Genomic DNA, 21,058 nt, shown 5'->3' on the forward strand with positions numbered 1-21,058 from the left:
TAAAAAACATAAAGTGAGTCCTATAGTGAGTCCTATACAGTAAGGAGAGTTCATGTTGCGTGACTTTCTCTTATATGAGTCTATTTTCTCTGACTTGACACACCTTTACCTACTTGACTCAGTAGTTAGAGCATTTCTTTCATATGACGAGAGTCATTGGTTCAAAACAAATAGTAGTTCATAAAGACTCAGACAGTTTCACTTTTGAGAGAGTTTTCTTAACTTTTCTCAAAAAATAGTTCAGAGATAAATTTGAATTGAAATAATAGTTGAGAAAGTCATAAGTTTACTCAATTATTAATCAATGATCAACCAAATGCCTTGGCACCACGTGTATGGCTTATGTAGATGCGATCCGTTGTAGTATGCCCTACCACCCAAGACGATTGAATTCATCTCAAGCCAACATAATTTTCAGTACTGTCCATTTTCGTACTGACGAGTAAATGTTCTTATTAGCTAGGCTAGGCAAAAATAAACTCCTCACCTAAAAAATAAAAACAGATAAGTTTAACTACAATCCAAAAATTGTTGTCACAGTATTCTAAACTAATCGATCGTTGTCATGTGTAAAAAGTTGAAACAAGTAGCAATATTGGAGTAATTTGGGTTGGGCTACGAACAATGCCACTATAACACTGCCAGTACTTAAACTCTACATAGTTCATATTTTGAAATCCGTCATGTGGGTTTAGCAAGTCAATTTCATATGAGCACTAACTATAATTAGGATGCAATTGTGTCATTATCCCAAGCCTATCGAGCATCGTTAGAAAATGTTAAAATACAAAACAACGTTTAATTGATTTAGCACACTGTCATTGTGACGTCCAATGGGTACTAGTACTAATCCTCTGAAAGGAAAAACAAATAATAGGGAAAGGGCACCAATTTAATCGAACTGTTGGATGTTCCAACTGGAAGAAATGGAACATCCCAATGCTACATTAACACAGTACACAGAGGGAGCAAGGTAAACTGCTTAATTGTACATTCTACAAATTTTTACAACAAACTCTGGAAAATTGCTACTGCCTCAATCATCCGAGCTATATTCGCTCGATTCAGGAAGAACGGCAACGGCAGCGCAGCAAAACAACTCTTTATCCTTCAGGAGAAGACAGCTTCCATCTGAATTCCATTTTAGATCAACTATGCTAAACTGTGGTTGCGGCGGGATACTCACACAGTAGGCACCACCAGGAGTCCACATGTACAGATGAGAACTTCCCGTGCAAACAACAAGACGAGTGCACGTAGGATCCCAAACTGCTGCACGAATAGGATCTTTCTGCACCAAGATAGCAGCGAGTTCAAGATGGCGTATGTCCCATATCCAGAGAATGCTTGGCATGCTATCATTGCGGGTACAGATATATTGGCTATTGTTGCTCCATGACATTAGACCTGCAGCAAAACCTCATACAATGAAATCCTGAACAATTTTGAGGCACCACCAAAGGATACTACGACCATTATTCAAACAAAATCCCTCACTAATACATGGAAAGTGATATTATACAGTGTACCAAACCCCGTTCATCATTGGAAGAAATTTGCTGCCCATAAGGCTGATAGTACCCCCCACATCAACATCATCCAACCTCCAACCGGTTAAAATAATTCAATGGGATAAAAATATCGTTACGTGAAATCAATGAATAAAGGCAGCTGACACCGCTACCAAGGGATTCTGTCACATCTGATGACCTCAGTTGAGGACATTGAATGTTATCTGATAGCTAGGTCGTCTAAGTGCATCTTCTCTTATCTAATGTAAAGTGGCTAGAACATAAACCAGTTTGATTGTCTTCATGTTTGACTGTTTACAAACTTTGTATTCATTTGCAACAGAGTACAAGAGGGAGCAAGGGCTTACCAATTCCTTGTTTGGGGTTAGGCTTGTCTACAGGAGGCTTCTGAAAAGGCAAACTGATGGGCATTTCTGTAACTTCGTATCTGACTCTGATGTGTCCTTCGGAAGCATCTACTTGAAATGAAACAAAAATCACGGAGGGAACAGAAAAGGGGATCAAATCAAATAAGTCTTGCATGTTAACAGAAGGATCCGTGATTCCCTGGCCAAAATGGGTAATTTATCTATCATGAAAAACACGGGCCACTGTGCTACACTCAAGAAGAAAGTAGAAGGCTAGTGCATGCAGACAAATAGTACAGCACATTATTTTCGTACTCTGATCACCTTTTATAAGTTAAAAGGAACCGTACCAACATGGCAACATCATGCTTACCATTATTGCCTTCTGCAAAATCATCACTTATACTTAGCTCAGACATATCAAGTAGCAGTGGCTCATCTACTTCCTGGCATTTAGACATTAAGGGGGTGAGAAATCTTCCAATAAACTAAAAGAACATGATATCTGCCTATCTCAAATATTAACAAGCAATAACCTTAAACACGGCAGCACAGCAGGGAGCACGGACAGTAGATAGATGCATAAATTCAGCAAAAGTCTTCCAAGTCAAGTGATTCAAAACCCGCAACATCTGGTCATAACTACCCACTGCTAGAAACTGGCCACATGGAGACCATGAAACACTTTTTACGCCCAATGCACTTTCGTATGCTTGATACTTATATAGGCACCTCCCATCCGGCGAGTATATTAGAACCTGTATCAAACCACACCATGAGCTTTTTCAAACTAAACCATGATATAACTACTGCAAATCTTTGTGCCTCAACAAAGACAAAAGAAATCAAGTTCTAACCTTATAGTCTAGAGGCGAATCCCATATCACAATTGCACTGTCATCTGGTGACCATTCAATATCGGCCAAGTCCAATGTGTCCACAGCAAATACACCCATTATTTCCCATGTATGACAGGATAGAAGATTAATATAGTCCTTGCAGTCACGCCTTGTGCAAATTGCAGCAAATTGCCCATCTTTGGTAAAAGAAACTCCCTTGGAAGGATGCTTTGGCCATTGCACATGTACACATGCTGTGTTTAACAGCGACCAAACTGTTAACCGCAGTTGGAAGTCTGATGTGGTAAGTATGTGACGGCTATCTGGGCTCCACCTAGCATAGGCAATACCGGCAGGACCTTCATCTATTTTGCATGTCCATTCAGGTTGGGCTAGTGACCATGCTTGTATCATTGGTCTTTTATATAGACCACAAAGAATGTATTCAGAATCAAGAGCCCATTCGATATAGCTTATCTTATCCAAACATGAAAACAACTGCACAACCTGCATTAGAAATGACATATAATTATAAATCAGACAACTTACTTTCTAGATAAACGAAATGGAGTTCAGTAATTCAAATTTGAAGTCAGAAATATATTGTTGCAAAAAAAGCCATATGCTTTGGAAGAAGCTTGTACAGTTTGGGAAGGGGTTTTGATTGATCAAAAAGAAGAATCTACTTCAACCGATTTGAGCGAGCGGTCTTTCTCCCAACGAAATACAGCACTGCATGTGAAGAATGCAGAAACCTGTTTCAACCATTTTTCGCTACTGCTTGTGTTGATAGATGAAACTCGGGAAGGAGTAAATGCAAAGCTTAACCTTTGGAGAGAAGTGTCGGAATCTAAAGGTCTTTGCCTAAGCCGATCAACAACAACAAAGCCTTTTCCCACTAAGTGGGGTCAGCTATAATATATGGAGTGCAAATTCAGTGCAAATGGAGGCCAAAATGAGTTAACGGTGAGGATCGGAAATCAGGAAGTACCAAAGAGCGACCGCTTTCGCTACCTAGGATCTATCTTGCAAAAGAACGGAGAATTAGATGGAGACCTCAACCATAGAATACAAGCTGGATGGATGAAGTGGAAGAGTGCATCCGACATGTTCTGTGACCACCGTATGGTACTGAAGCTCAAGAGAAAATTTTATAGGACGGCAATAAGGCCGGCGATGCTGTATGACACAGAATGTTGGGAGGTGAAGCATCAACACCTACATAAAATGAGTGTAGCGGAGATGAGGATGCTTCGTTGGATGTGTAGGTACACGAGAAAGGATAAGATTAGAAATGAGGATATCCAAGGTAAAGTAGGAGTAGCCGAAATTGAAAAAAATATGAGAGAAAATCGGTTACGGTGGTTTGGACATGTGCAAAAAAGGCCTACTGATGCTCTAGTTAGAAGATGCAACTACGGGACAGAGGTCCAGGGCCGAAGGGGTAGAGGAAGACCTAAGAAAACTTTGGAAGAGACTCTAAGAAAAGACTTAGAGTACTTGGATCTAACAGAGGACATGACACAAAACCGAGCGCAATGGCGTTCTAAGATTCATATAGCCGATCCCACTTAGTGGGAAAAGGCTTTGTTGTTGTTGTTGCTGCTGCTTGTGTTCAAACCCTTGAAGGTAAACTGTTCCTCTACAAGGTCCAAAACCTTATAACTGCTTATGAACCCTACCGTACAATTTCTTCCCACGGTAAAAGAGTAAACAGATCAGAATGGAGCATTACTCTATGGATTAGTTTACTTCAAATTACGGTTGAAATCTTCGGTCTATATAAACTCTCTATGTGTAAGAAACATGGAGATCAATATCCTCAGATTTTCAAAGTTTTTCTCTGACAAAACAATATTTCATGATTTCCACTATCGCCGTTGCACAAGCTCCTAAACACTACTTTAAGATCATTCAAATTTCATGAATACATAGCGGTCCAACATTTGCTTTGAATCGCATGGCGAAAAACACACACTGAGACTATTGTGATCCCTGATCAGATCATCGGCATTAAATTAAGTTCTACTGTAAATGAAGAACAAAATTTAACTTCTTTTCAAATTTCTCAGCAACCAAACAGATTACAGCATACTGAAGCTACAACACTACATCTTGTTGGTCAACAGCTAAATGCAACGGCTGAGATCTACAGAAATTTAACTATGTAAATGCCAAACCCAATCGTGCCAGCTCAATTGCGCACCATATGGTTGATTTTGTAAATGCAGAGAGATAAATGATAAGTGAACAAATTAGGACATGTGGAACTTCATTTTCCTGGCATTTTCTCGGCAACCAAACAGAGCAGGAAATAAATTTACTAAATTCAAAAAGCAAAAGGATAATAGCAAACCTTAAAAGAAAGAGTGTCGCGAATGACGAGGCGGTAGTCGACGGCGACGGCAATGTAGCGAGCATTAGGCGAGAAGCAACAAGGACCGGTCTGCTTGTAAGCCTCTGTAAACTCCATTCACATTCAGATCAAAATTTCCGGAGCACAGCACTCCCTGCTACCTTATGTTTCAAGTGTAGGCTTTCATACAAGCTGCGAAATGAAGTATTGCGGCGGTCGCTGAGGCGGCCGTGGCGGTGGTTGCTGTTGCTGGAGATTGTTTGGTGGAGTGGGATGAGATCCGCGAATGTTGGGGGATTTTGGTTTGAATTTCGAACGAACGATGAGAGATGGGCCGAGACTAAAATCAGTCGGCCCAAAGTGGTATTTTAATTTTTTTGCGGGCTTTGGCGCTTGGCCAGCCCTTTATTTTGGGCAGGAAACTAGTGTCAAGGGTAAATCAGACCAGCGAGTGATCGGTTCGGCTCGACACCTATTTTCAGTAATAAATTGATTAGCCGGTTTAGTTCAAATTAGGTGTTGAGCCGAAACAAACACTCATTTAGTGTGGTCTAATTTACACTTGACACCTAATTCGAACTAAACTTGCTAATCAATTTTATTATTAAAAATAGAAAATAGAAGTTTCATAAATGTTTAGAGCATCTTCAAAGGAGACGTCAAATTCAAAACATTAAATTTAAATTTGATGACTGACTTGACAATTTGACATATTATCAATATTTTTTTTCTACCCGATATGCCAAATTTTATTGCTTCATTTATGTTTTTTATAAACAAAAATAATAAAAATTGAGTTATTGTTGGTTTAAAAATAGTAAAATAATAATTAAATATGCTAACATTTAATGTAAGGCAAATAGAATGCTTTTGGAAATGGCAAAAATAAAATTTGAAGGCAGCTTCAAATTTGACATCTCTTTGTTCATGTCAGCTTAGCCTTCTTTTTCATGTTATCTTTGACATCTTGGCTGGAGTAAATAGTACATCATTTGTTATCGTTATATGTCTATGTGATACTTTTGACATCTCCTTTGGAGATGGCCTTAGGTGACAAATTGAAAATAGAGGCACAAAATTTTTCAATGTGCTGAAAACTTGTTCGAAAAGTGTACCAGACCGTGTTCCCATCACATTGAAAAATTTCTTAATAGCCGGAGATGCGAGGATGAGGTGGCAATCTGATGCCACGTCAGAGGAGGGGTTTTTCTTAAATTTATTTTAGGGGCAGAATGGGAAGCTCAAAATTAATTGGGTAGGAAGAGCATAAATAGCGGGTGCAAATAGAAACAACGTTTTCTCTGTTCCTGCAAGTGAACGCATTAACCGCCACCATCACCCGCAAACTTTAAAACGAACAAAAACCCTAAACCCTCCAGAGGCGCCTCCGAGAGTCAGTCACCGTCCCCAAACCAAAATCCTAAAACCTCCGGAGCCGTACGAACATTCCATACAGAACTCCATTGTCTGAGTAATCATCAGCTTCTAGAGAGAGAAAGAAAGGAGAGAGAGAGAGACATGGCGACCTCGATTGCTGCTCAGCTAGAAGCCATAAAATCCGTGATACAAGCCGACACGGAGCCGTCGGGGTCCAGCAAGAGGCCGTTCACCCGCCCTTCCATTCTCTTCGACGCCAAAGAGGCCGCCGATATCGATGTCCACACCATTTTCTCCATAGCACTCCAAGGTCACTCTTCCTTTTTTCTGTTTGTTTCTCGAGAAAATATAAGAGGGAAAATTGCTGGTGCTCGCTATCGAAGCGAGCTAGTAATGTCTATGAATTGGCCTGTTAGTGTGCGTTTTGGATTCAATTTTTGCAGGAGTCAATGCAAGCAACTTCATTTAGAGTTCAGTTTCTATTTTTTCAGCTAAATTAGTTCTTAAAATTCAAAATTGAATATATATTTCTCTATTTTCAGGTCTGGAGGTCCTTGTAAGCGTCGATGAGCGGTTTAGAATCTATAAGAATGACTTGTTCAGCCAAAAAAGCAAAGATTTGGATAGAGAGTTGATGGGCATTGAGGACAATAATCGGATTAATGCTTCGATTAGTTCGTACTTACGGTTACTCTCAGGACACTTTGAGCTGTCATCATCAATCAAGACACTTGAGTACTTGATACGCAGATACAAGTAGGTGTTCATGTCAATTGTCTTTATTTCCCTTTTCAAATAATTTATGGGAATTTATCATCTCATGTTGTATCTGGGAATTTCAGGATTCATGTCTACAACTTTGAGGAATTAATTTTGTGTGGTTTGCCATACCATGACACCCACATTTTTGTTCGAATAGTTCAGTTGATTAACTTGAGGTTTGTAAGTTATAATTCTTCTACATTGTTCATCGTTTGCTGAAGTTAACAGAATTGACTTGATATTTCATTGTGATTCAGAAATAGTAAATGGAAATTTCTGGACGGCGTAAAAGCTTCTGGTGCACCACCACCTAGAAACGTTATAGTCCAGCAATGTATCCGTGATAAGGGGGTTTTGGAGATTTTATGCAACTATGTGAGTGTTTGCAACTCTAATTGGTTGTTTGATTACTTTATTGTCATGATTATTTAAAAAAAAAAAAGAGTTCTTTTTAATGATTGTTAGCCTACAGGCATCCCCATCAAAGAAGTATCGCCCGTCAAGGACCGTGATAAAATTTTGCATGGCAGTTGTCATCGAGGTTTTGGGTTCTGCTACATCTGTTGACAGTGATGTTGTGAAGAGAATCCTACCGCTCGTTGCTTCTGGACTTGAGTCAGGCACAAAAGGACATCCAGAAAACAAGGTGAGGCTCCACGAATTTTCATTTTGGAGATTTTAGCAGCTCCTGAAACCATTATGCATTTGTTAAAACTGTACCAAAAATAGAAGAAGATTATAGTATGCTTTCTAGACACATACATGGAATAGGAAAGCACAAAATGTTGAAGGATGGGATGAACTTGGATTACTTTGCCACGTTAATATCTTCCGTTCGTCTTTCTCTGGGCTGCCTCTGTGGTTTTTGTTTTCTTTTTCAGCTATGAAGTTTAAATTATATATTCTTTTTGTAGGCCGGAGCCATGATGATTGTTGGTTTGCTAGCAAGTAAAGTTACATTATCTCCTAAGCTTGTGAAGAGTTTGATTAGGTCAATTGCTGAAATTGCTCGAGAGGAGGCGAAAGAGTCGGCTGATCTTCAGTTGTTTCGCTTATCACTTATGACTTTGATCAACCTTGTTCAGGTACTGCTTTGTTCTGATATGCAGTAGATTGTAGCATTATTCCTGAATTTTACTGTGTCATTTATCCCTGAATACTGGCTGATGTCTTTATAATAGATCATCCTTTTAGTTGGGTTGTGGTCAGTGTCCCTTAATCCAGTGGTCTTTCTATAACCCTCTTTTTTAATTGTTTTAAAGAAAAATGAAAATCCTTCAGTTAAGAGTCATTTTATAAGAGTTACTGAATTTCCCTGATTAGTAATATGGTTTTCTGTTTGTATGTATATATTTTCATAAATTTCTTGTACTTATAAGTTTCCATGAATTTTTTCAGTTGCAAGCTGTGGATATGTTTCCAATCAAGACTATGGAGATTTTTATGGACATTAGGTAGTTCTTGGTTCCACTAAACTTCTGTAAAGTTTCATACCTTTCGTGTGTCTGCAATTAGTTTCATGTTCTCTAAGGTTATTTTCTACTTTCATTTTGAAGGGATATCGCTGGAATACTTTTGGGACTGTTTAACGAGTTCAATATTGATAGATTCATTTTGGTGCTTTTGGATTCTCTGGTTGATTACAGGTGAGAATCCAGTTTTGGTATTCACTTATTCTTGTAGACATTTCAATTCTCCTTCCTGTTTCATTCAACTTTGATCATTTATTTGCAGTTCGTCTAATGAATCATGCCAGCTTGCCTTGATCTCGGTATTAGAGACAATTCCTTCCAAGAGTTTTGTTCAACATGTAGTTGCTAAGGTCTTATCATCCTGCTTGCAAAGTTCACAGAAAATAACAAATTCAACATCATCAATATCAGGTATTTTCGTTTTAAGTTTTTTATTCTTATTTTTTATTCATATTATATCTTTACAGGCATTCTTGTTCTGCTCTCGTTTTGAAAGTTATTGTTTAATGTGCCCATTCTTATGACTGCACTTGCTTTTCTTGTCATATGATTTTGGAGCTGTTGTGTAAACATTCTTCTGCGCAAACTATCTCTAACTGTTTCATATGCATTTCTCATCATAATTTTTGGTTGCCTTCTAGGAAGCTGGGCAAAGAAAATCTTAATTGTTCTTAGCAAGAAATATCCATCTGAACTACAGGGAGCGGTTCAGAAATTTCTTGATGTATGTTTCCGACCTTCATTCTCTCTATACCCATGCATGCTTTCTTTGTTCTTGTTCAGGGTATTCTGATTGACTTCTTGGACAGGAAAAGAATGTGCAAACTAAGAAAGGGGGCTCAGTATATGAAACTTTGGGTAAAATGTTGGATGGTAACTTGGACACGTCACTGGCTTTTTCGGAATCAAAAATTTGGTTTGGGTTGCACCATCCAAAGGTATTTTTGGTATCATCACATTTCTATTTCTATGTATGAATGTGTATGCTGTCAAGAAGTTATGGAAGCAATATCCTGATGTAAGCTTGTGCTATTGTGTGTTTTTGTAATGTGGCCTAGGCTGATGTTCGTCGCCGTGTACTGTCTGCATTGGGCACATCAGTTGTCCTGGAAGCCAAGGCTATTAATCCACAGGTAGCTTTGTGGTTGCAAAATCTAAAGAAGATATTGTTCAATTTTACTAATGCTGCATCAACCAAGTTGCGAATGTATCCAAATTTAATGTTTTGTTAGTTTTTCTTGATGGAGATGCTATTTGCAATTTCCCAATGCTTGTGACTTCTGAGTTACTGTTTTCACATAACAGTCTTTTGGTAGTTTTGAAGTAGTTTTTATTACGTAATTAAATTGATTTAATTTTGTCTTTTTGTTTAGTAGTTTTTTGGCATAATATAAATCTGGTTGGATTTACTTTCTAATTAGTGGGCACTTTTTCCTTTTCTCCTTTGGTGGTTGATATAATTAGTGTGGTCAACACTTAAAACCGGAAGTGTTTGTGTGCAAGAAGAGAGGGGGAGGTGCTGGGGGAGGGGGGTGCTTGATATTCATGCATATGCATAAGTATTCTGTTACTTTTAGTGTTAAATCGTCCTGGCTTAGTTCATGATTTTATTTTTCTGTGTGCCAGAGTTTTGTAACCATCCAAGATGCCATATTGCGACAGCTTCATGATGATGATCTTACTGTTGTGCGGGCGGCTCTGTCTGTAGACAAATTGTCCACTATAATAAATTCTTCCGATCTTGTTGAAGCACTGGATGATGTTCTTAAAAGATGTTTTAGTATTCTGATGTCAAGTGAGTAACTATTAATTGAATGCTTTCCCTCTGTATTTTTTTCTCTCGTGTTGAGTTTCCCTTACTCTGGCATGCACATGTCTAATTTTCAATCTTTTTTTCTTGCAGGTTCGTTGGAGAACACCAGTCTAGCTTGTGATGTTGCTGTTTTGTGCCTGAATAACGCTAGCTCTGATATCCATGATAATGTTGACCGTTGCAATATACTTGCTGCCATGATATTTCCTCTACTCCTTGTTCTGCCTAAGGTTGTTTCCTTTTTGTCTAAGACATCAAATTTAATCTACCATTCTCCATTTCTCCAGTTCTTGCACTGACAAGTTGAAATTTTATTAAAAGATTCATGTTTCACCGTGTACAGACACAGAGGTTAAATTTGAAAGCTTTGGAATTAGCTAAGGAGGTAAAATGGCCACTTTTTGAGAATCTTGCTGCGCCAGCTTCCAGTACAGCATTTGTAAGTCATCTCGTTGTTAGCTCCACCATGCTTGCTCTCTTCAATTCTTTTCTTCATTTTACCATGAGTTGGGTAAAATGTTAAATAAGCTTTTTGAAAGCTGTGTGCTTGTGTATGGAGTGTAGTCTCTATTTTTATTTTGATTCCTTTGTTTTTATTTTTGAGTTATGCATGGTTGGTTATCTGGTAGTGGTAAGTGTAATTCATGTGAAATGAACAACTCTGAAGTTGTAAACCTGAATATAGGCATCACAACCGGGAAGGCTGTCCTCAATTAACATGGACACCATTACTGGTCTGGCCAGCAGGTTCTTGTTGCACCCTGAAGAATTTATGCCGTGGCTTGTTAATAGTGCTAATGCCTTTGAGTCGTCAAGGACACTTTTTTTCTTGGTGATGATGCAGACACTTGTTATTCAGAAGAACGGTAAGTTCTCTTTTTCCATTCTAGATCAGGAATCAATCAATCAATTTCTCTCTTGTGGTGGACTTTTGAACCCTTTTTCTATGTTTTCACTTGTAAATATATATATATTGCCTATTGAATCCTGAAATGACTTCTCCCTACTTTTTGTACTTCTATTTTTTTAGCATAATTGCTGGTTTGTGTATCTTCTGTATCAATGTCTGTCCCTTTTGTTTTTGTCTTCCTCTCTCCTTTCTGTTTTGGCACTTAAAGAAATTGATTCTAGTTTTGTTCTTTATGCGTCAGAATCTGCTGAAGCTTTGGCCCTTTTCGAAATTGGGTTTCCTGCACTAAAGACCGAATGGGAAGCATTTGAGTCTGTAGGTGATAGCTCTATAGAAGAGGTATGAGAAAAACTTTCTAGAGCTAGCCTGAAATTTCAACTTTCAAATCTTACATTGATGCTGATGAGCTTTGTTGTTCCATATTTTTGTAGTTCGATACAGAGATGCTAAATTGGGATTGCAGAACGTTCCTTGATAAGCTTGATTCCAATTTGAAATCATTAAATGCAAATATTCTCATATGCCTAGTTTGGAAGTTAATGAAGGCATTTTTGTCTGTGATGCCTGCAACTGTCTCTGTGGTGAGTGATTCCTTATGTGGTCTGCTTCTTGAGACTAGTACGTTAAGTGGTCATGGATACCACTTGTAAAACAATGGGCATGGGTATCATATCTGTATCTATTTGTGTTGTTATCTCTGCTAAATGTGATATATGTTTTTTTAATTATTGCAGGATGATGATAAGAAGTGGGTTAGCTGGCTTAGGGACTTGTTTGTCTTTTTTTCAGTTTCTAAATTTAAGAAAGTTTTCAAAGAACACCGTCATTACCTTGTCACAAAGTGCAAGGTCTCTGCTGTTTGCTTTTTGCCCAAGTTTTTCACAGAAGAAGGTGAATTGCTCCCTTTTGATATATCTTCTGTGACTTTCTTTTGCTTTCCTTCTTTTGGAGGTTTTGATTCTTTGGCATTATCGTTACTCTGTATTTCTTTGCTCAAGGATCATCTTGAATTGACATATGGTGTGATCACTTTACAGATGTTCCAGTTGCAGTCCAAGTTGAGAGTCTTAATTGTTTTACTTATCTCTGTCGTCAACCAGAAGTTAGATTGCCAATCCAACTTCTTGCGGAATTTCCATCTGTTCTTGTTCCATTGGATAGTTACAATCAGGTACCTTGGTGGTCTTTTCTCTTTACTTATTGTATTTTCCCTTGGCTGACTAGATGAAACTATGTGGAGTAAAACGGTTAATTGGTTAGCTGTTTATTTCCCTGTCAAGTGTTTTTATTATGTTCTGTGTTTTGTTATGCTATAAGCACAGGCAGTTAACTTGGTTTGCTGGGATTTATTCTCGGTTTGTGCCCTTCTTCCAGGATATAAGAAATGCTGCCATGAGCTGTATTGAGGGGTTACTCACACTTTGGGCTCATGTTGACTCTTCGAGCAAGAAAAATGGTATTACTTGGAATAAATACTTTTTACCCTTTCCCATTTTGTTTTTATAAGTGCCTAACTGAGCTTGTAAATTGCCAGGAAACCATGCAACTTGGATACATTTTCTTGGTAAGCTTTTGGACTTGGTGGTTCAGCAAAAAAGACTCATCTTATCAGACAAAAACTTTCTTCTTTCCCTTTTGGCCTCTTCGCTCAGCCCATCCTACGAGAGCTTCATGGCACCAAAGAATATTGAGCTAAGGTGATATAGTGTTGTTATTTTTGCTTTGTTTAACCACCATGCTCAGCATCACTATTTCATCTTACACATTCATCTAGAATGAGCCTTGGTTTGTTGCTTCTAACTTGGCTATTGAAGAAATTTGTCTTCAATTAATTTCTTCCACGGTTGCATTCTTATGAAAAAGTTCGCTTTGTTATGTTGGTGATGCGGTTATTATGGTCTAAAGTTCATTGTCGAGCATGATAATAATACATTTGATTGTTTACTTTAACACAGAATTTTTTGTAGGGTTGATCAATCTACAAGAGAGAAGATTCTTGCTTTCATTTTAAATTCCGCCCTGAAACTGCCTGATTATGCAAAGGTTGTTTTTGATCTGCTGTTACCTTCCAAATCCTGCTCTTCTTCTAAATGCTTTTTGTTATTATTACTATTGTTTTTCAAAACTACCATCAGCTACATAGGAATTAACGGAGTTGATTGTTTCTGTCAGCTTTCAATTTTATCTTTGCTTAAAGGAATGGGCAATGCCATTTTACATGATAGAGAGATGAAGTCATTTTTATCACTGCTTTTGGAGAGACGCAGTCAAGATTGTGTCTCTAGCCATGGTTTGTCAAACACTGAAGTTCAGATACTATGCCATCTACTGGAGGTAAGTCAACGGTGTTCTCAATGCTTTGTTTGACTTTATGGCTTTATGCACACATACTTCATCTTACTTTTACTCTGTAATGGGAAACTTGGCTTCTTCCTATTCTAGAGTTGTGCTATGCCTTCTCCATCAGATAAGCATGTTTCAGAGGATCATTTGTTGGAGGCTTTGAAGGTGAGAAACTATCAACTAGATTGTTGTGCATCCTGGTCATCAATGTTAAATCCTTTAACCTTACATGTGTTGACATTACTTTTTGCTATTCTAGTTGGATGGTTTGGCTCCAGAAGACCCTGCTGTTATACAGCCTTGTCTAACTGTTCTGCAGAAGCTTAGCGGTCAAATATACAGTGGGCTAGAGACAGAAATACAGGTTAACTTTTCTGTTTTTTAGAATTATGCATGTATGATGTATGTTGCTTGGGCAACATCAATGAGCTCTTTTGATAATTTGCTAATGTGTTTATTTATATTGAAAAGTATGAATTTGAAGTAAAGATTCGTCTGTAGGTCACTAACAAGGGTAAATTACAAACATGTGACACCTATGTTAGTTCTCATCGTTTTTCCCTGAATTCCCTTCTCTCCGGACATAGCCACTGAACATGGACATCCTGTGAATTGTTATACTGTTCTTATTTGTCACTTCACTGAAGCGTAGAGATTTGTCCATAAATTGGAGATGGCAAATCCAGATAGGGTAAATTTGTCATCATTTTTTTGTATTGTGCAGGACCTTCTGTTTCGAAGACTTCTTTCTTTATTTCGGAATGCTAATGGTGATATACAAAACGAAACTAGAGCGGCGCTGCTGCGGTTAAATGTTTGTTCTTCCCTCTCTGCCTCTATCTCCTTTTTTCTTTTTCTTTTTTGGGTTAATTTTGTGCTATTTGGTTTTGCTTTGCTTCATATGTTGTCAGACTAGCTTGTTTTGCCTGAAAAATGTGATGCTAGAGATAACTAATATTTTTTTTTAACATTCAACAAGTCTCTGATTGAGATTGCGTACTTTTCTTGGAGTTGATTTATGTTTAGTTCATTGAACCATTGTGCATACAGCTCATTTGCATACGTTTGGATGTATCAGATTACCTGCTCTACTATCATTCGGACACTTGATTACATAGTTAAAGACAGAACTGGTTCAGTGCATGGAAAGAAGAAAATGAAATTGGTAGGTCATCTGAAGTCCAGCCAGTCCCATGATTTGTCATGTAATGGAGAAAATGCACTCTCTCTCCTTGGATCCCTCCTTGAAGTTCTGCTATTTAAGAAAGACATAGAGAACAGGTGTGTACTTTCTTATGCTCCCACTGTTTTTAACAAACTAGAAAGTGAGGCTTTGATACCTTTTTAGACTAATTGCTTTCAATTTGTTTGTTGTAGGGATTCTCTTTTGGGGTCACTATTTAAACTTCTTTCCAAAACATTTTCCGATGAGTGGGTACAGAGTGTTCTTGACCAGGATGAAAAGTGTATTCAAGTCGTTTCTAGCAATTCTGACTCTTTGTCAAGCACAATAAGTTCCATACAACAGACATTGCTGATAATCCTAGAAGATATTTGTTCTTCTCTAACACATTCAGTTTCACTGGGGGTATGCTACAATATTTGGAATTTGAATTTGTTTTTTAGAGATGCTGACCATACCATATTTTTATAGAGTCTAGTAGTCTGCATTTCTTTAATTTTGTATCTTTAATTTTGTGGCAGGATGACATATTACATGAGATTGATGTCAAAATGTTGGTTGAGTGCGCCCATTCTGCAAAAGATGGAGTTACTCGCAACCATGTATTTTCACTGATTTCCTCTATCACAAAGATTATTCCGGAAAAAGTTTTGGAGCATATACTGGATATTTTTACTGTTATTGGTGAAGCAGCAGTCACACAGGTTTGTAGATATACTTTACTGTTTTTAACTAGCTAATGTTGTGCCTTGCACTTTCAACTTCTGGCCTGAGTTCTACTCTCTCATTGTGTAGAATAGTCATGGTTTATATTTTATTGTGTAGATTGACAGCCATTCACAGCGTGTGTTTGAGGATCTTATATCTACAGTTGTTCCATGCTGGTTATCTGGGACAGGCAACAATGACAAATTGCTCCAGGTAATTTTTTACTGTTTTCAATGGTGAAGCTAGCAACTTGCAATGGGGGTTAATGTTTGTAACCATGTTGTGATTTCATCTGCTCTTCAGATTTTTATCAATATATTGCCGGAAGTTGCCGAGCATAGAAGGCTATCAATCATTGTATACCTACTGAGGTACTGTTGGTTTAAACATGATTGAAATTCATCTTATTTTCCCTTTTTAGGTTCCGCTTATGTTTATGTTCATATGCAGGACCTTGGGAGAGGCAAATAGTTTGGCTTCATTACTTGCCCTTCTCTTCCGTTCATTGGTTACACGAAAAGGATTATTTTACTTTGAGAGCACGCATACTTCAGATAGCTCCACAGCCTCATTACAGAGAGAGTGGGAATATTCTCTGGGTCTTCAAATATGTGAGCAATATTCATGCATGATATGGCTTCCCCCTTTGGTTTTGATGCTTAAACAAATAGGAGCTGGTATTCAGTCTCAAGAACTGTTTATCGAATTGTTAATTGCTATGCGATTCACCTTAAACAAATTGCAAGATCCAGAATTTGCCTTCAAGCTTGCATCAAGGGAAGATTCAGAAAAAATTCAGGTACTGATTTTTCACAAATAAGAGTTCGTTAATTTACATAAGCCAATTAATAATGATGAGATCTGTTAAATTGATCAACAAATATCTATGTTTTGGTATGTCCTTCGTTAAGGTTGAGCGACTGTTTTCTGCTAAAATGTGCAGGCTACGCTGGAAGAGCTTATGGAGCAGGTTGTCTCTATCCAGCAACTTGTGGATGCAACAAGGAAGAAAAGGAGTATCCATGTTTCTGTTAGGAAAGAGTTGAAGGAGTGCATGCATGCTGTATTAAGGACTATTACAGTGGTCATGATGCCCCAGACACACTTCAGTGGTATCACTAAGTTGCTTGGCCATAGAGATAGAAATGTGGCAAAGAAGGTACTTATTGTATTCTATTTCTAGGACTTATAAATGTCTATATGCATGCATACGTATTTATGTGTATCTATATATGTATTTGAAAACCTGAGTAGGATTTGGAGGCTGCTAAGTATCAATTACTGTAATATGTCATAGCTTAATTTAACTGAAGTGTGAGATATCATTGACAACTGAGTTAAACACCAATTTGTGTGATTGGATATTTTAGCACTTTTTGTTTCTGCTTTAAGTTAGGTTGACAAAATTGGAAATTTGTAAAACATGATTTGGCCTGAAAGTGTAAAAAGTAAAAGACTAAATCATAGTGCAAGAACTGGATACTTGATAACGATTTTTGTAGCAAGAAAACCTTGAAACAACTGGCTGAAAAGCAGATACTAATGACCCTGTTCTGTGCCCAAAGTGTAATCATGTCATGATATAGTTAGCAGTCGAATAGTGGTTCCTTGGTCTATTAATATTGTCTTTGCTGACATGTGCCTTGTAATATCAATTATTCAATTTGCATTATGATAGGGAGTATTTTATTTCACATTAAGTTCAATTTTTGGGCAGGCACTTGGACTCTTGTGTGAAACAGTTAGGGAGCATGACATGGTCCGACCAAAGCAAAAACATAAATCCATTTCCAGCGATCGGTGGCAGCATCTAGACGAGAATTCTCTTGAATCGTTTCACAGTATGTGTTTGAAAATTGTTCAGTTAGTTGATGATTCATCAGATGATATGGAAGTCTCTTTGAAGGTGGCAGCGGCTTTGGCTCTAGAAGTTCTGGCCCATAGGTTTTCTTCTAATCATTCCATCTTCATTGAGTGTCTACCATATGTTACAAAAAATATCAGTATGCACGACTTGGCAGTGTCCTCTAGCTGCCTTCAAGCAACTGGTGCTTTGATTAATGTGCTCGGGCACAGGGCACTATCTGAGCTTCCTCACGTAATGGAAAACTTGATTAGGATTTCTCGCAAAACATTTTTATCTTCAGATATGAAAACCATATCTGGTGTGGATGGCACGGATATTGCGTTACAAATACCAAAGGAATCTCTTATTTTATCTATTCTAGTCAGTTTGGAGGCTGTTGTAGTTAAGCTAGGAGGTTTCTTGAACCCCTATCTTGAAGAAATTACAAGAATTATGGTGCTTGATCTTGATTATGCGTCAGGGTCTGATCCGAAGCTGAAAATGAAAGCTGACTCAGTACGAAGGCTCATCACTGAGAATATCCCTGTAAGAATCTGAACAATGTTTTTATTGTATTATTGCTTATAGTAAAAAAGTTTTTTTCCCCTTATTATGTCATCTCACGTAATATCAATTCTGGTTGTCTTATCCAGGTTCGACTTGCCCTACCGCCCTTGCTGAAAATATACTCTAGTACGGTTGAGTCTGGTGATTCGAGCTTAGCAGTTTATTTTGGAATGCTGGAAAACATGATTGGTAGAATGGATAGATCATCTGTTAGTGGTTACCATGCTAAGATTTTTGACCTCTGCTTGCTTGCTCTTGATCTACGTCGCCAACATCCTGCATCTGTTCAGAAAATTGATGATGTAGAGAAGATTGTGTTCAATGCAATGATTGCTCTCACTATGAAACTCACTGAGAGCCTGTTCAAGCCTCTTTTCATTAGAAGTATTGATTGGGCGGAGTCAGATGTGGAAGATATTGCAAGTACGGGAAATATACCGAGGGCTATATCTTTCTATGGTCTGGTAAATAAACTTGCTGAGAACCATCGGTGAGTCAGTTCTTCCTGTTTGTGCTTACAGTTACCAGAAGTTAGTTGTAGTGATTTGATTGCCCTTCTGTGTTTTGTGTGTGTGTGTGTGTGTCTGTGGTGCCAATCTGTGAATTTGGTTTACGATTGGGGTGCTTGATTTCAGAGATTGGGTTGAATGTGTGATGCATGACTGCGACGAATAATAGTTATTTCTTAACATTATATTTTGTGCGTTCTTGTGGGTAAAAAAATGGTATTAAATGGATTCAGCTGGTCTCTGATGATCTAACTTGCTGCATCTTAGGATTGATCATTGCATCACCTTTTTTTAAGTCTTATTTTGTTTGATTTCCTTATTCGGGGACCAATATTTCAAGTGAATTCGTTCTTTATTTTATGTTAATTTCATTATTTTAAACTGCAGATCTCTTTTTGTTCCTTACTTCAAATACTTGGTGGATGGTTGTGTGCGTTACCTTACTGTTGCTGGAGATGTGAATACTTCTGGTTCAACACGAAAAAAGAAGGCTAAAATTCAGGAAGGGAAGGACAACAGTATATTGCTTGGCAACTGGCATCTCAGGGCTTTGGTGTTATCCTCTTTACACAAGTGTTTTCTCTATGATACTGGAAGCTTGAAGTTTTTGGACTCTTCGAATTTTCAGGTCAGTCCACCTTTTGTTTTCAAATTTTGTATCCAGGGATAGTAATGTGTATGATTTCCTTGTTTATATTGGATGCCGTTGAGCCCTACAAGTTAGGAGAGATAAGAGAGGGGGAAAAGGGAGATTTTAATGGAGGGAACCTGTAATTAAAGATATTTTTTTTCAAAATTAAAGTTATTCAGTTGGTCACGACGTGAAGAATTTTAAAAGGATGGAGGGAACCTTTTTATGTTTCTTCAGCGATTTTATTGTCTCACACTCACTATATAAACTTTGTATGTGTTCTCGGTCTTCTACCGTATGAAAAAATTTCATCTGAGTTGTTGGAACCAACCTTCTATATTTTCTTTAGCCTCTTCTCGACCTTGGAATTAAAGATAGGTTCTTGAAGACACATTGCCTTTTAGAATTTGGAAGATTCATTATGTTATGCCATTATTTCTGTTATTTATTAAAGTTGCTTGAATTTGCAGGTTCTACTGAAACCCATTGTTTCACAGCTCGTCGCTGAACCACCATCGTCTCTAGAAGAGCATCCAGACATACCATCCGTGGAGGAAGTTGATAATTTATTGGTGGTTTGTATTGGTCAAATGGCTGTGACTGCAGGAAGTGACCTTTTATGGAAGCCCTTGAATTATGAGGTGATTTTCCTTTTCATGATATTTTACGCTTATGTACACAAATCTCTACTTCGTTCTTGTCTCTGTCACGGTCCAGATTCATATGAAGAAGTTGGACTTTACATAGGTTTCTTAAAATAGCCGAACACGTGGTTCTTCCAGCCTTTTCTTCGATTTTCTCTCTTTTAGTTCAAAGATTAAGCTTCTCTTTCTGCATGTTTGTCTTTGTGTTCTTACACTTATATATTGTGAATCCAGGTGCTGATGCAGACACGCAGTGACAATGTACGGACCCGAATTTTGGGCCTGAGAATTGTCAAGTATCTATTGGAGCATCTGAGAGAAGAATATCTGGTATTCCTGCCCGAGACCATTCCGATCTTGGGAGAATTGCTCGAGGATGTGGAGCTCCCTGTTAAATCTCTTGCGCAGTCGATTCTCAAGGATATGGAGACCATGAGTGGTGAAAGCCTCAGAGAGTACCTGTGAATGCAATTCATACGCTGACGTTGGCCGAGCTTTTCTGTATTCCAGTGGTCGTTTTGCTCTGTTCATGACGGCAACGCAGGATCCCTCGTCTTAGGGATCGGTTTATGTGTGGTCCTACCGGAACTGCAAAAATTTTGATCGTTTTAGTTTACGGAATGGTTCGGACAGCACCCGAAATGTTTACCTTGGTTGTTCCTTTGTGCTTGTAATATTTTGGCCCTAGAGAAACACGCATCATCGAGGGTGGTGTTGTATACACAGGCGCAGCCCCGAAGTTGGGCGTTTAAATTTTGTAGTTTTATTTGCATATGGTTTTCAAACTTCGTATTTGCTCCTTTGCAATTCTCTTCGCAACCACAGCAACAAAGCTTTATCCACTAAGTGAAATTTTGTGCTTGGTTTTGCGTTAACTTTTTCATTAGCTTCAAATACCACGTCTTTCTTGAAGTCTTTTTCTACGTCTTTGTACGTCTTTTTCTCCTCTCTTTTGTCGTGAGCATCTGGCCATTTACGTGTAGGAAAAACAAGATAATACATAGTTTTGACAGAACATGTGGTATTAAAGCCGAGAACGATAATTGAAATTCATAACAGTCCATAGTTTATAAAAATAAAAAAAAGAAAAACTAACAAAAAGTCCATAAAAACTGTAGTTTTAATGAAAAATGACAAATAAAGGTGTAGTGAATAGTACCAGGAAAAGGTAAAAATGTGGTTTTTCCTTAAAAGTGAACAATACCGTAAGTGTTTCTTT

At 38.0% G+C, this 21,058-nt stretch overlaps 2 protein-coding genes across 3 annotated transcripts; one reads left to right on the forward strand and one right to left on the reverse strand.

Annotated features, from left to right (window-relative positions):
* Positions 1-871: 871 nt before the first annotated feature.
* Positions 872-5,410, reverse strand: LOC103439591 (uncharacterized). Its single transcript, XM_008378153.4, has 6 exons — positions 5,075-5,410; positions 2,737-3,225; positions 2,416-2,637; positions 2,253-2,325; positions 1,880-1,987; positions 872-1,407 (listed from the first exon to the last, which is right to left on the reverse strand). The coding sequence occupies exons 1-6, from the start codon at positions 5,189-5,191 to the stop codon at positions 1,037-1,039; spliced, it is 1,380 nt and encodes a 459-aa protein (XP_008376375.1). The 5' UTR covers positions 5,192-5,410; the 3' UTR covers positions 872-1,036.
* A 959-nt stretch (positions 5,411-6,369) lies between these two features.
* On the forward strand, positions 6,370-20,646 carry LOC103440073 (uncharacterized protein At3g06530). Of its 2 annotated transcripts, none has more exons than XM_029106064.2 (39): positions 6,370-6,761; positions 6,994-7,207; positions 7,294-7,389; positions 7,471-7,588; positions 7,686-7,859; positions 8,128-8,298; positions 8,612-8,667; positions 8,770-8,859; positions 8,948-9,096; positions 9,327-9,409; positions 9,495-9,623; positions 9,744-9,818; positions 10,312-10,480; positions 10,589-10,728; positions 10,842-10,937; positions 11,184-11,364; positions 11,650-11,747; positions 11,840-11,989; positions 12,143-12,299; positions 12,446-12,579; positions 12,783-12,864; positions 12,943-13,105; positions 13,364-13,451; positions 13,581-13,742; positions 13,851-13,916; positions 14,011-14,115; positions 14,476-14,565; positions 14,830-15,032; positions 15,129-15,339; positions 15,456-15,638; positions 15,760-15,855; positions 15,946-16,013; positions 16,093-16,441; positions 16,586-16,801; positions 17,360-18,034; positions 18,142-18,545; positions 18,952-19,192; positions 19,666-19,836; positions 20,074-20,646. In XM_029106064.2, the coding sequence occupies exons 1-39, from the start codon at positions 6,593-6,595 to the stop codon at positions 20,302-20,304; spliced, it is 6,453 nt and encodes a 2,150-aa protein (XP_028961897.1). In that variant the 5' UTR covers positions 6,370-6,592; the 3' UTR covers positions 20,305-20,646. The 2 variants fall into 2 exon arrangements, with proteins under 2 accessions (XP_028961897.1, XP_028961898.1); XM_029106065.2 differs by having other exon boundaries at positions 13,376-13,451.
* The last annotated feature ends 412 nt before the right edge of the window (positions 20,647-21,058 follow it).

This window comes from Malus domestica, chromosome 07, assembly GCF_042453785.1.
Source record: "Malus domestica chromosome 07, GDT2T_hap1".
Classification (NCBI taxonomy): Eukaryota; Viridiplantae; Streptophyta; class Magnoliopsida; order Rosales; family Rosaceae; genus Malus; species Malus domestica.

Excerpts from the sequence above, each read along its gene's own strand:
- LOC103439591 (XM_008378153.4), bottom strand. The coding sequence starts at position 5,191 with ATGGAGTTTACAGAGGCTTACAAGCAGACCGGTCCTTGTTGCTTCTCG. Across the intron at positions 2,326-2,415 it reads GCTGTGCTGCCGTGTTTAAG|GAAGTAGATGAGCCACTGCT; the intron begins GTTATTGCTTGT and ends TCTAAATGCCAG. Across the intron at positions 1,988-2,252 it reads TTTTGCAGAAGGCAATAATG|ATGCTTCCGAAGGACACATC; the intron begins GTAAGCATGATG and ends CATTTCAAGTAG.
- LOC103440073 (XM_029106064.2), top strand. The coding sequence starts at position 6,593 with ATGGCGACCTCGATTGCTGCTCAGCTAGAAGCCATAAAATCCGTGATA. Across the intron at positions 9,819-10,311 it reads CCAAGGCTATTAATCCACAG|AGTTTTGTAACCATCCAAGA; the intron begins GTAGCTTTGTGG and ends TCTGTGTGCCAG. Across the intron at positions 10,938-11,183 it reads CAGCTTCCAGTACAGCATTT|GCATCACAACCGGGAAGGCT; the intron begins GTAAGTCATCTC and ends ACCTGAATATAG.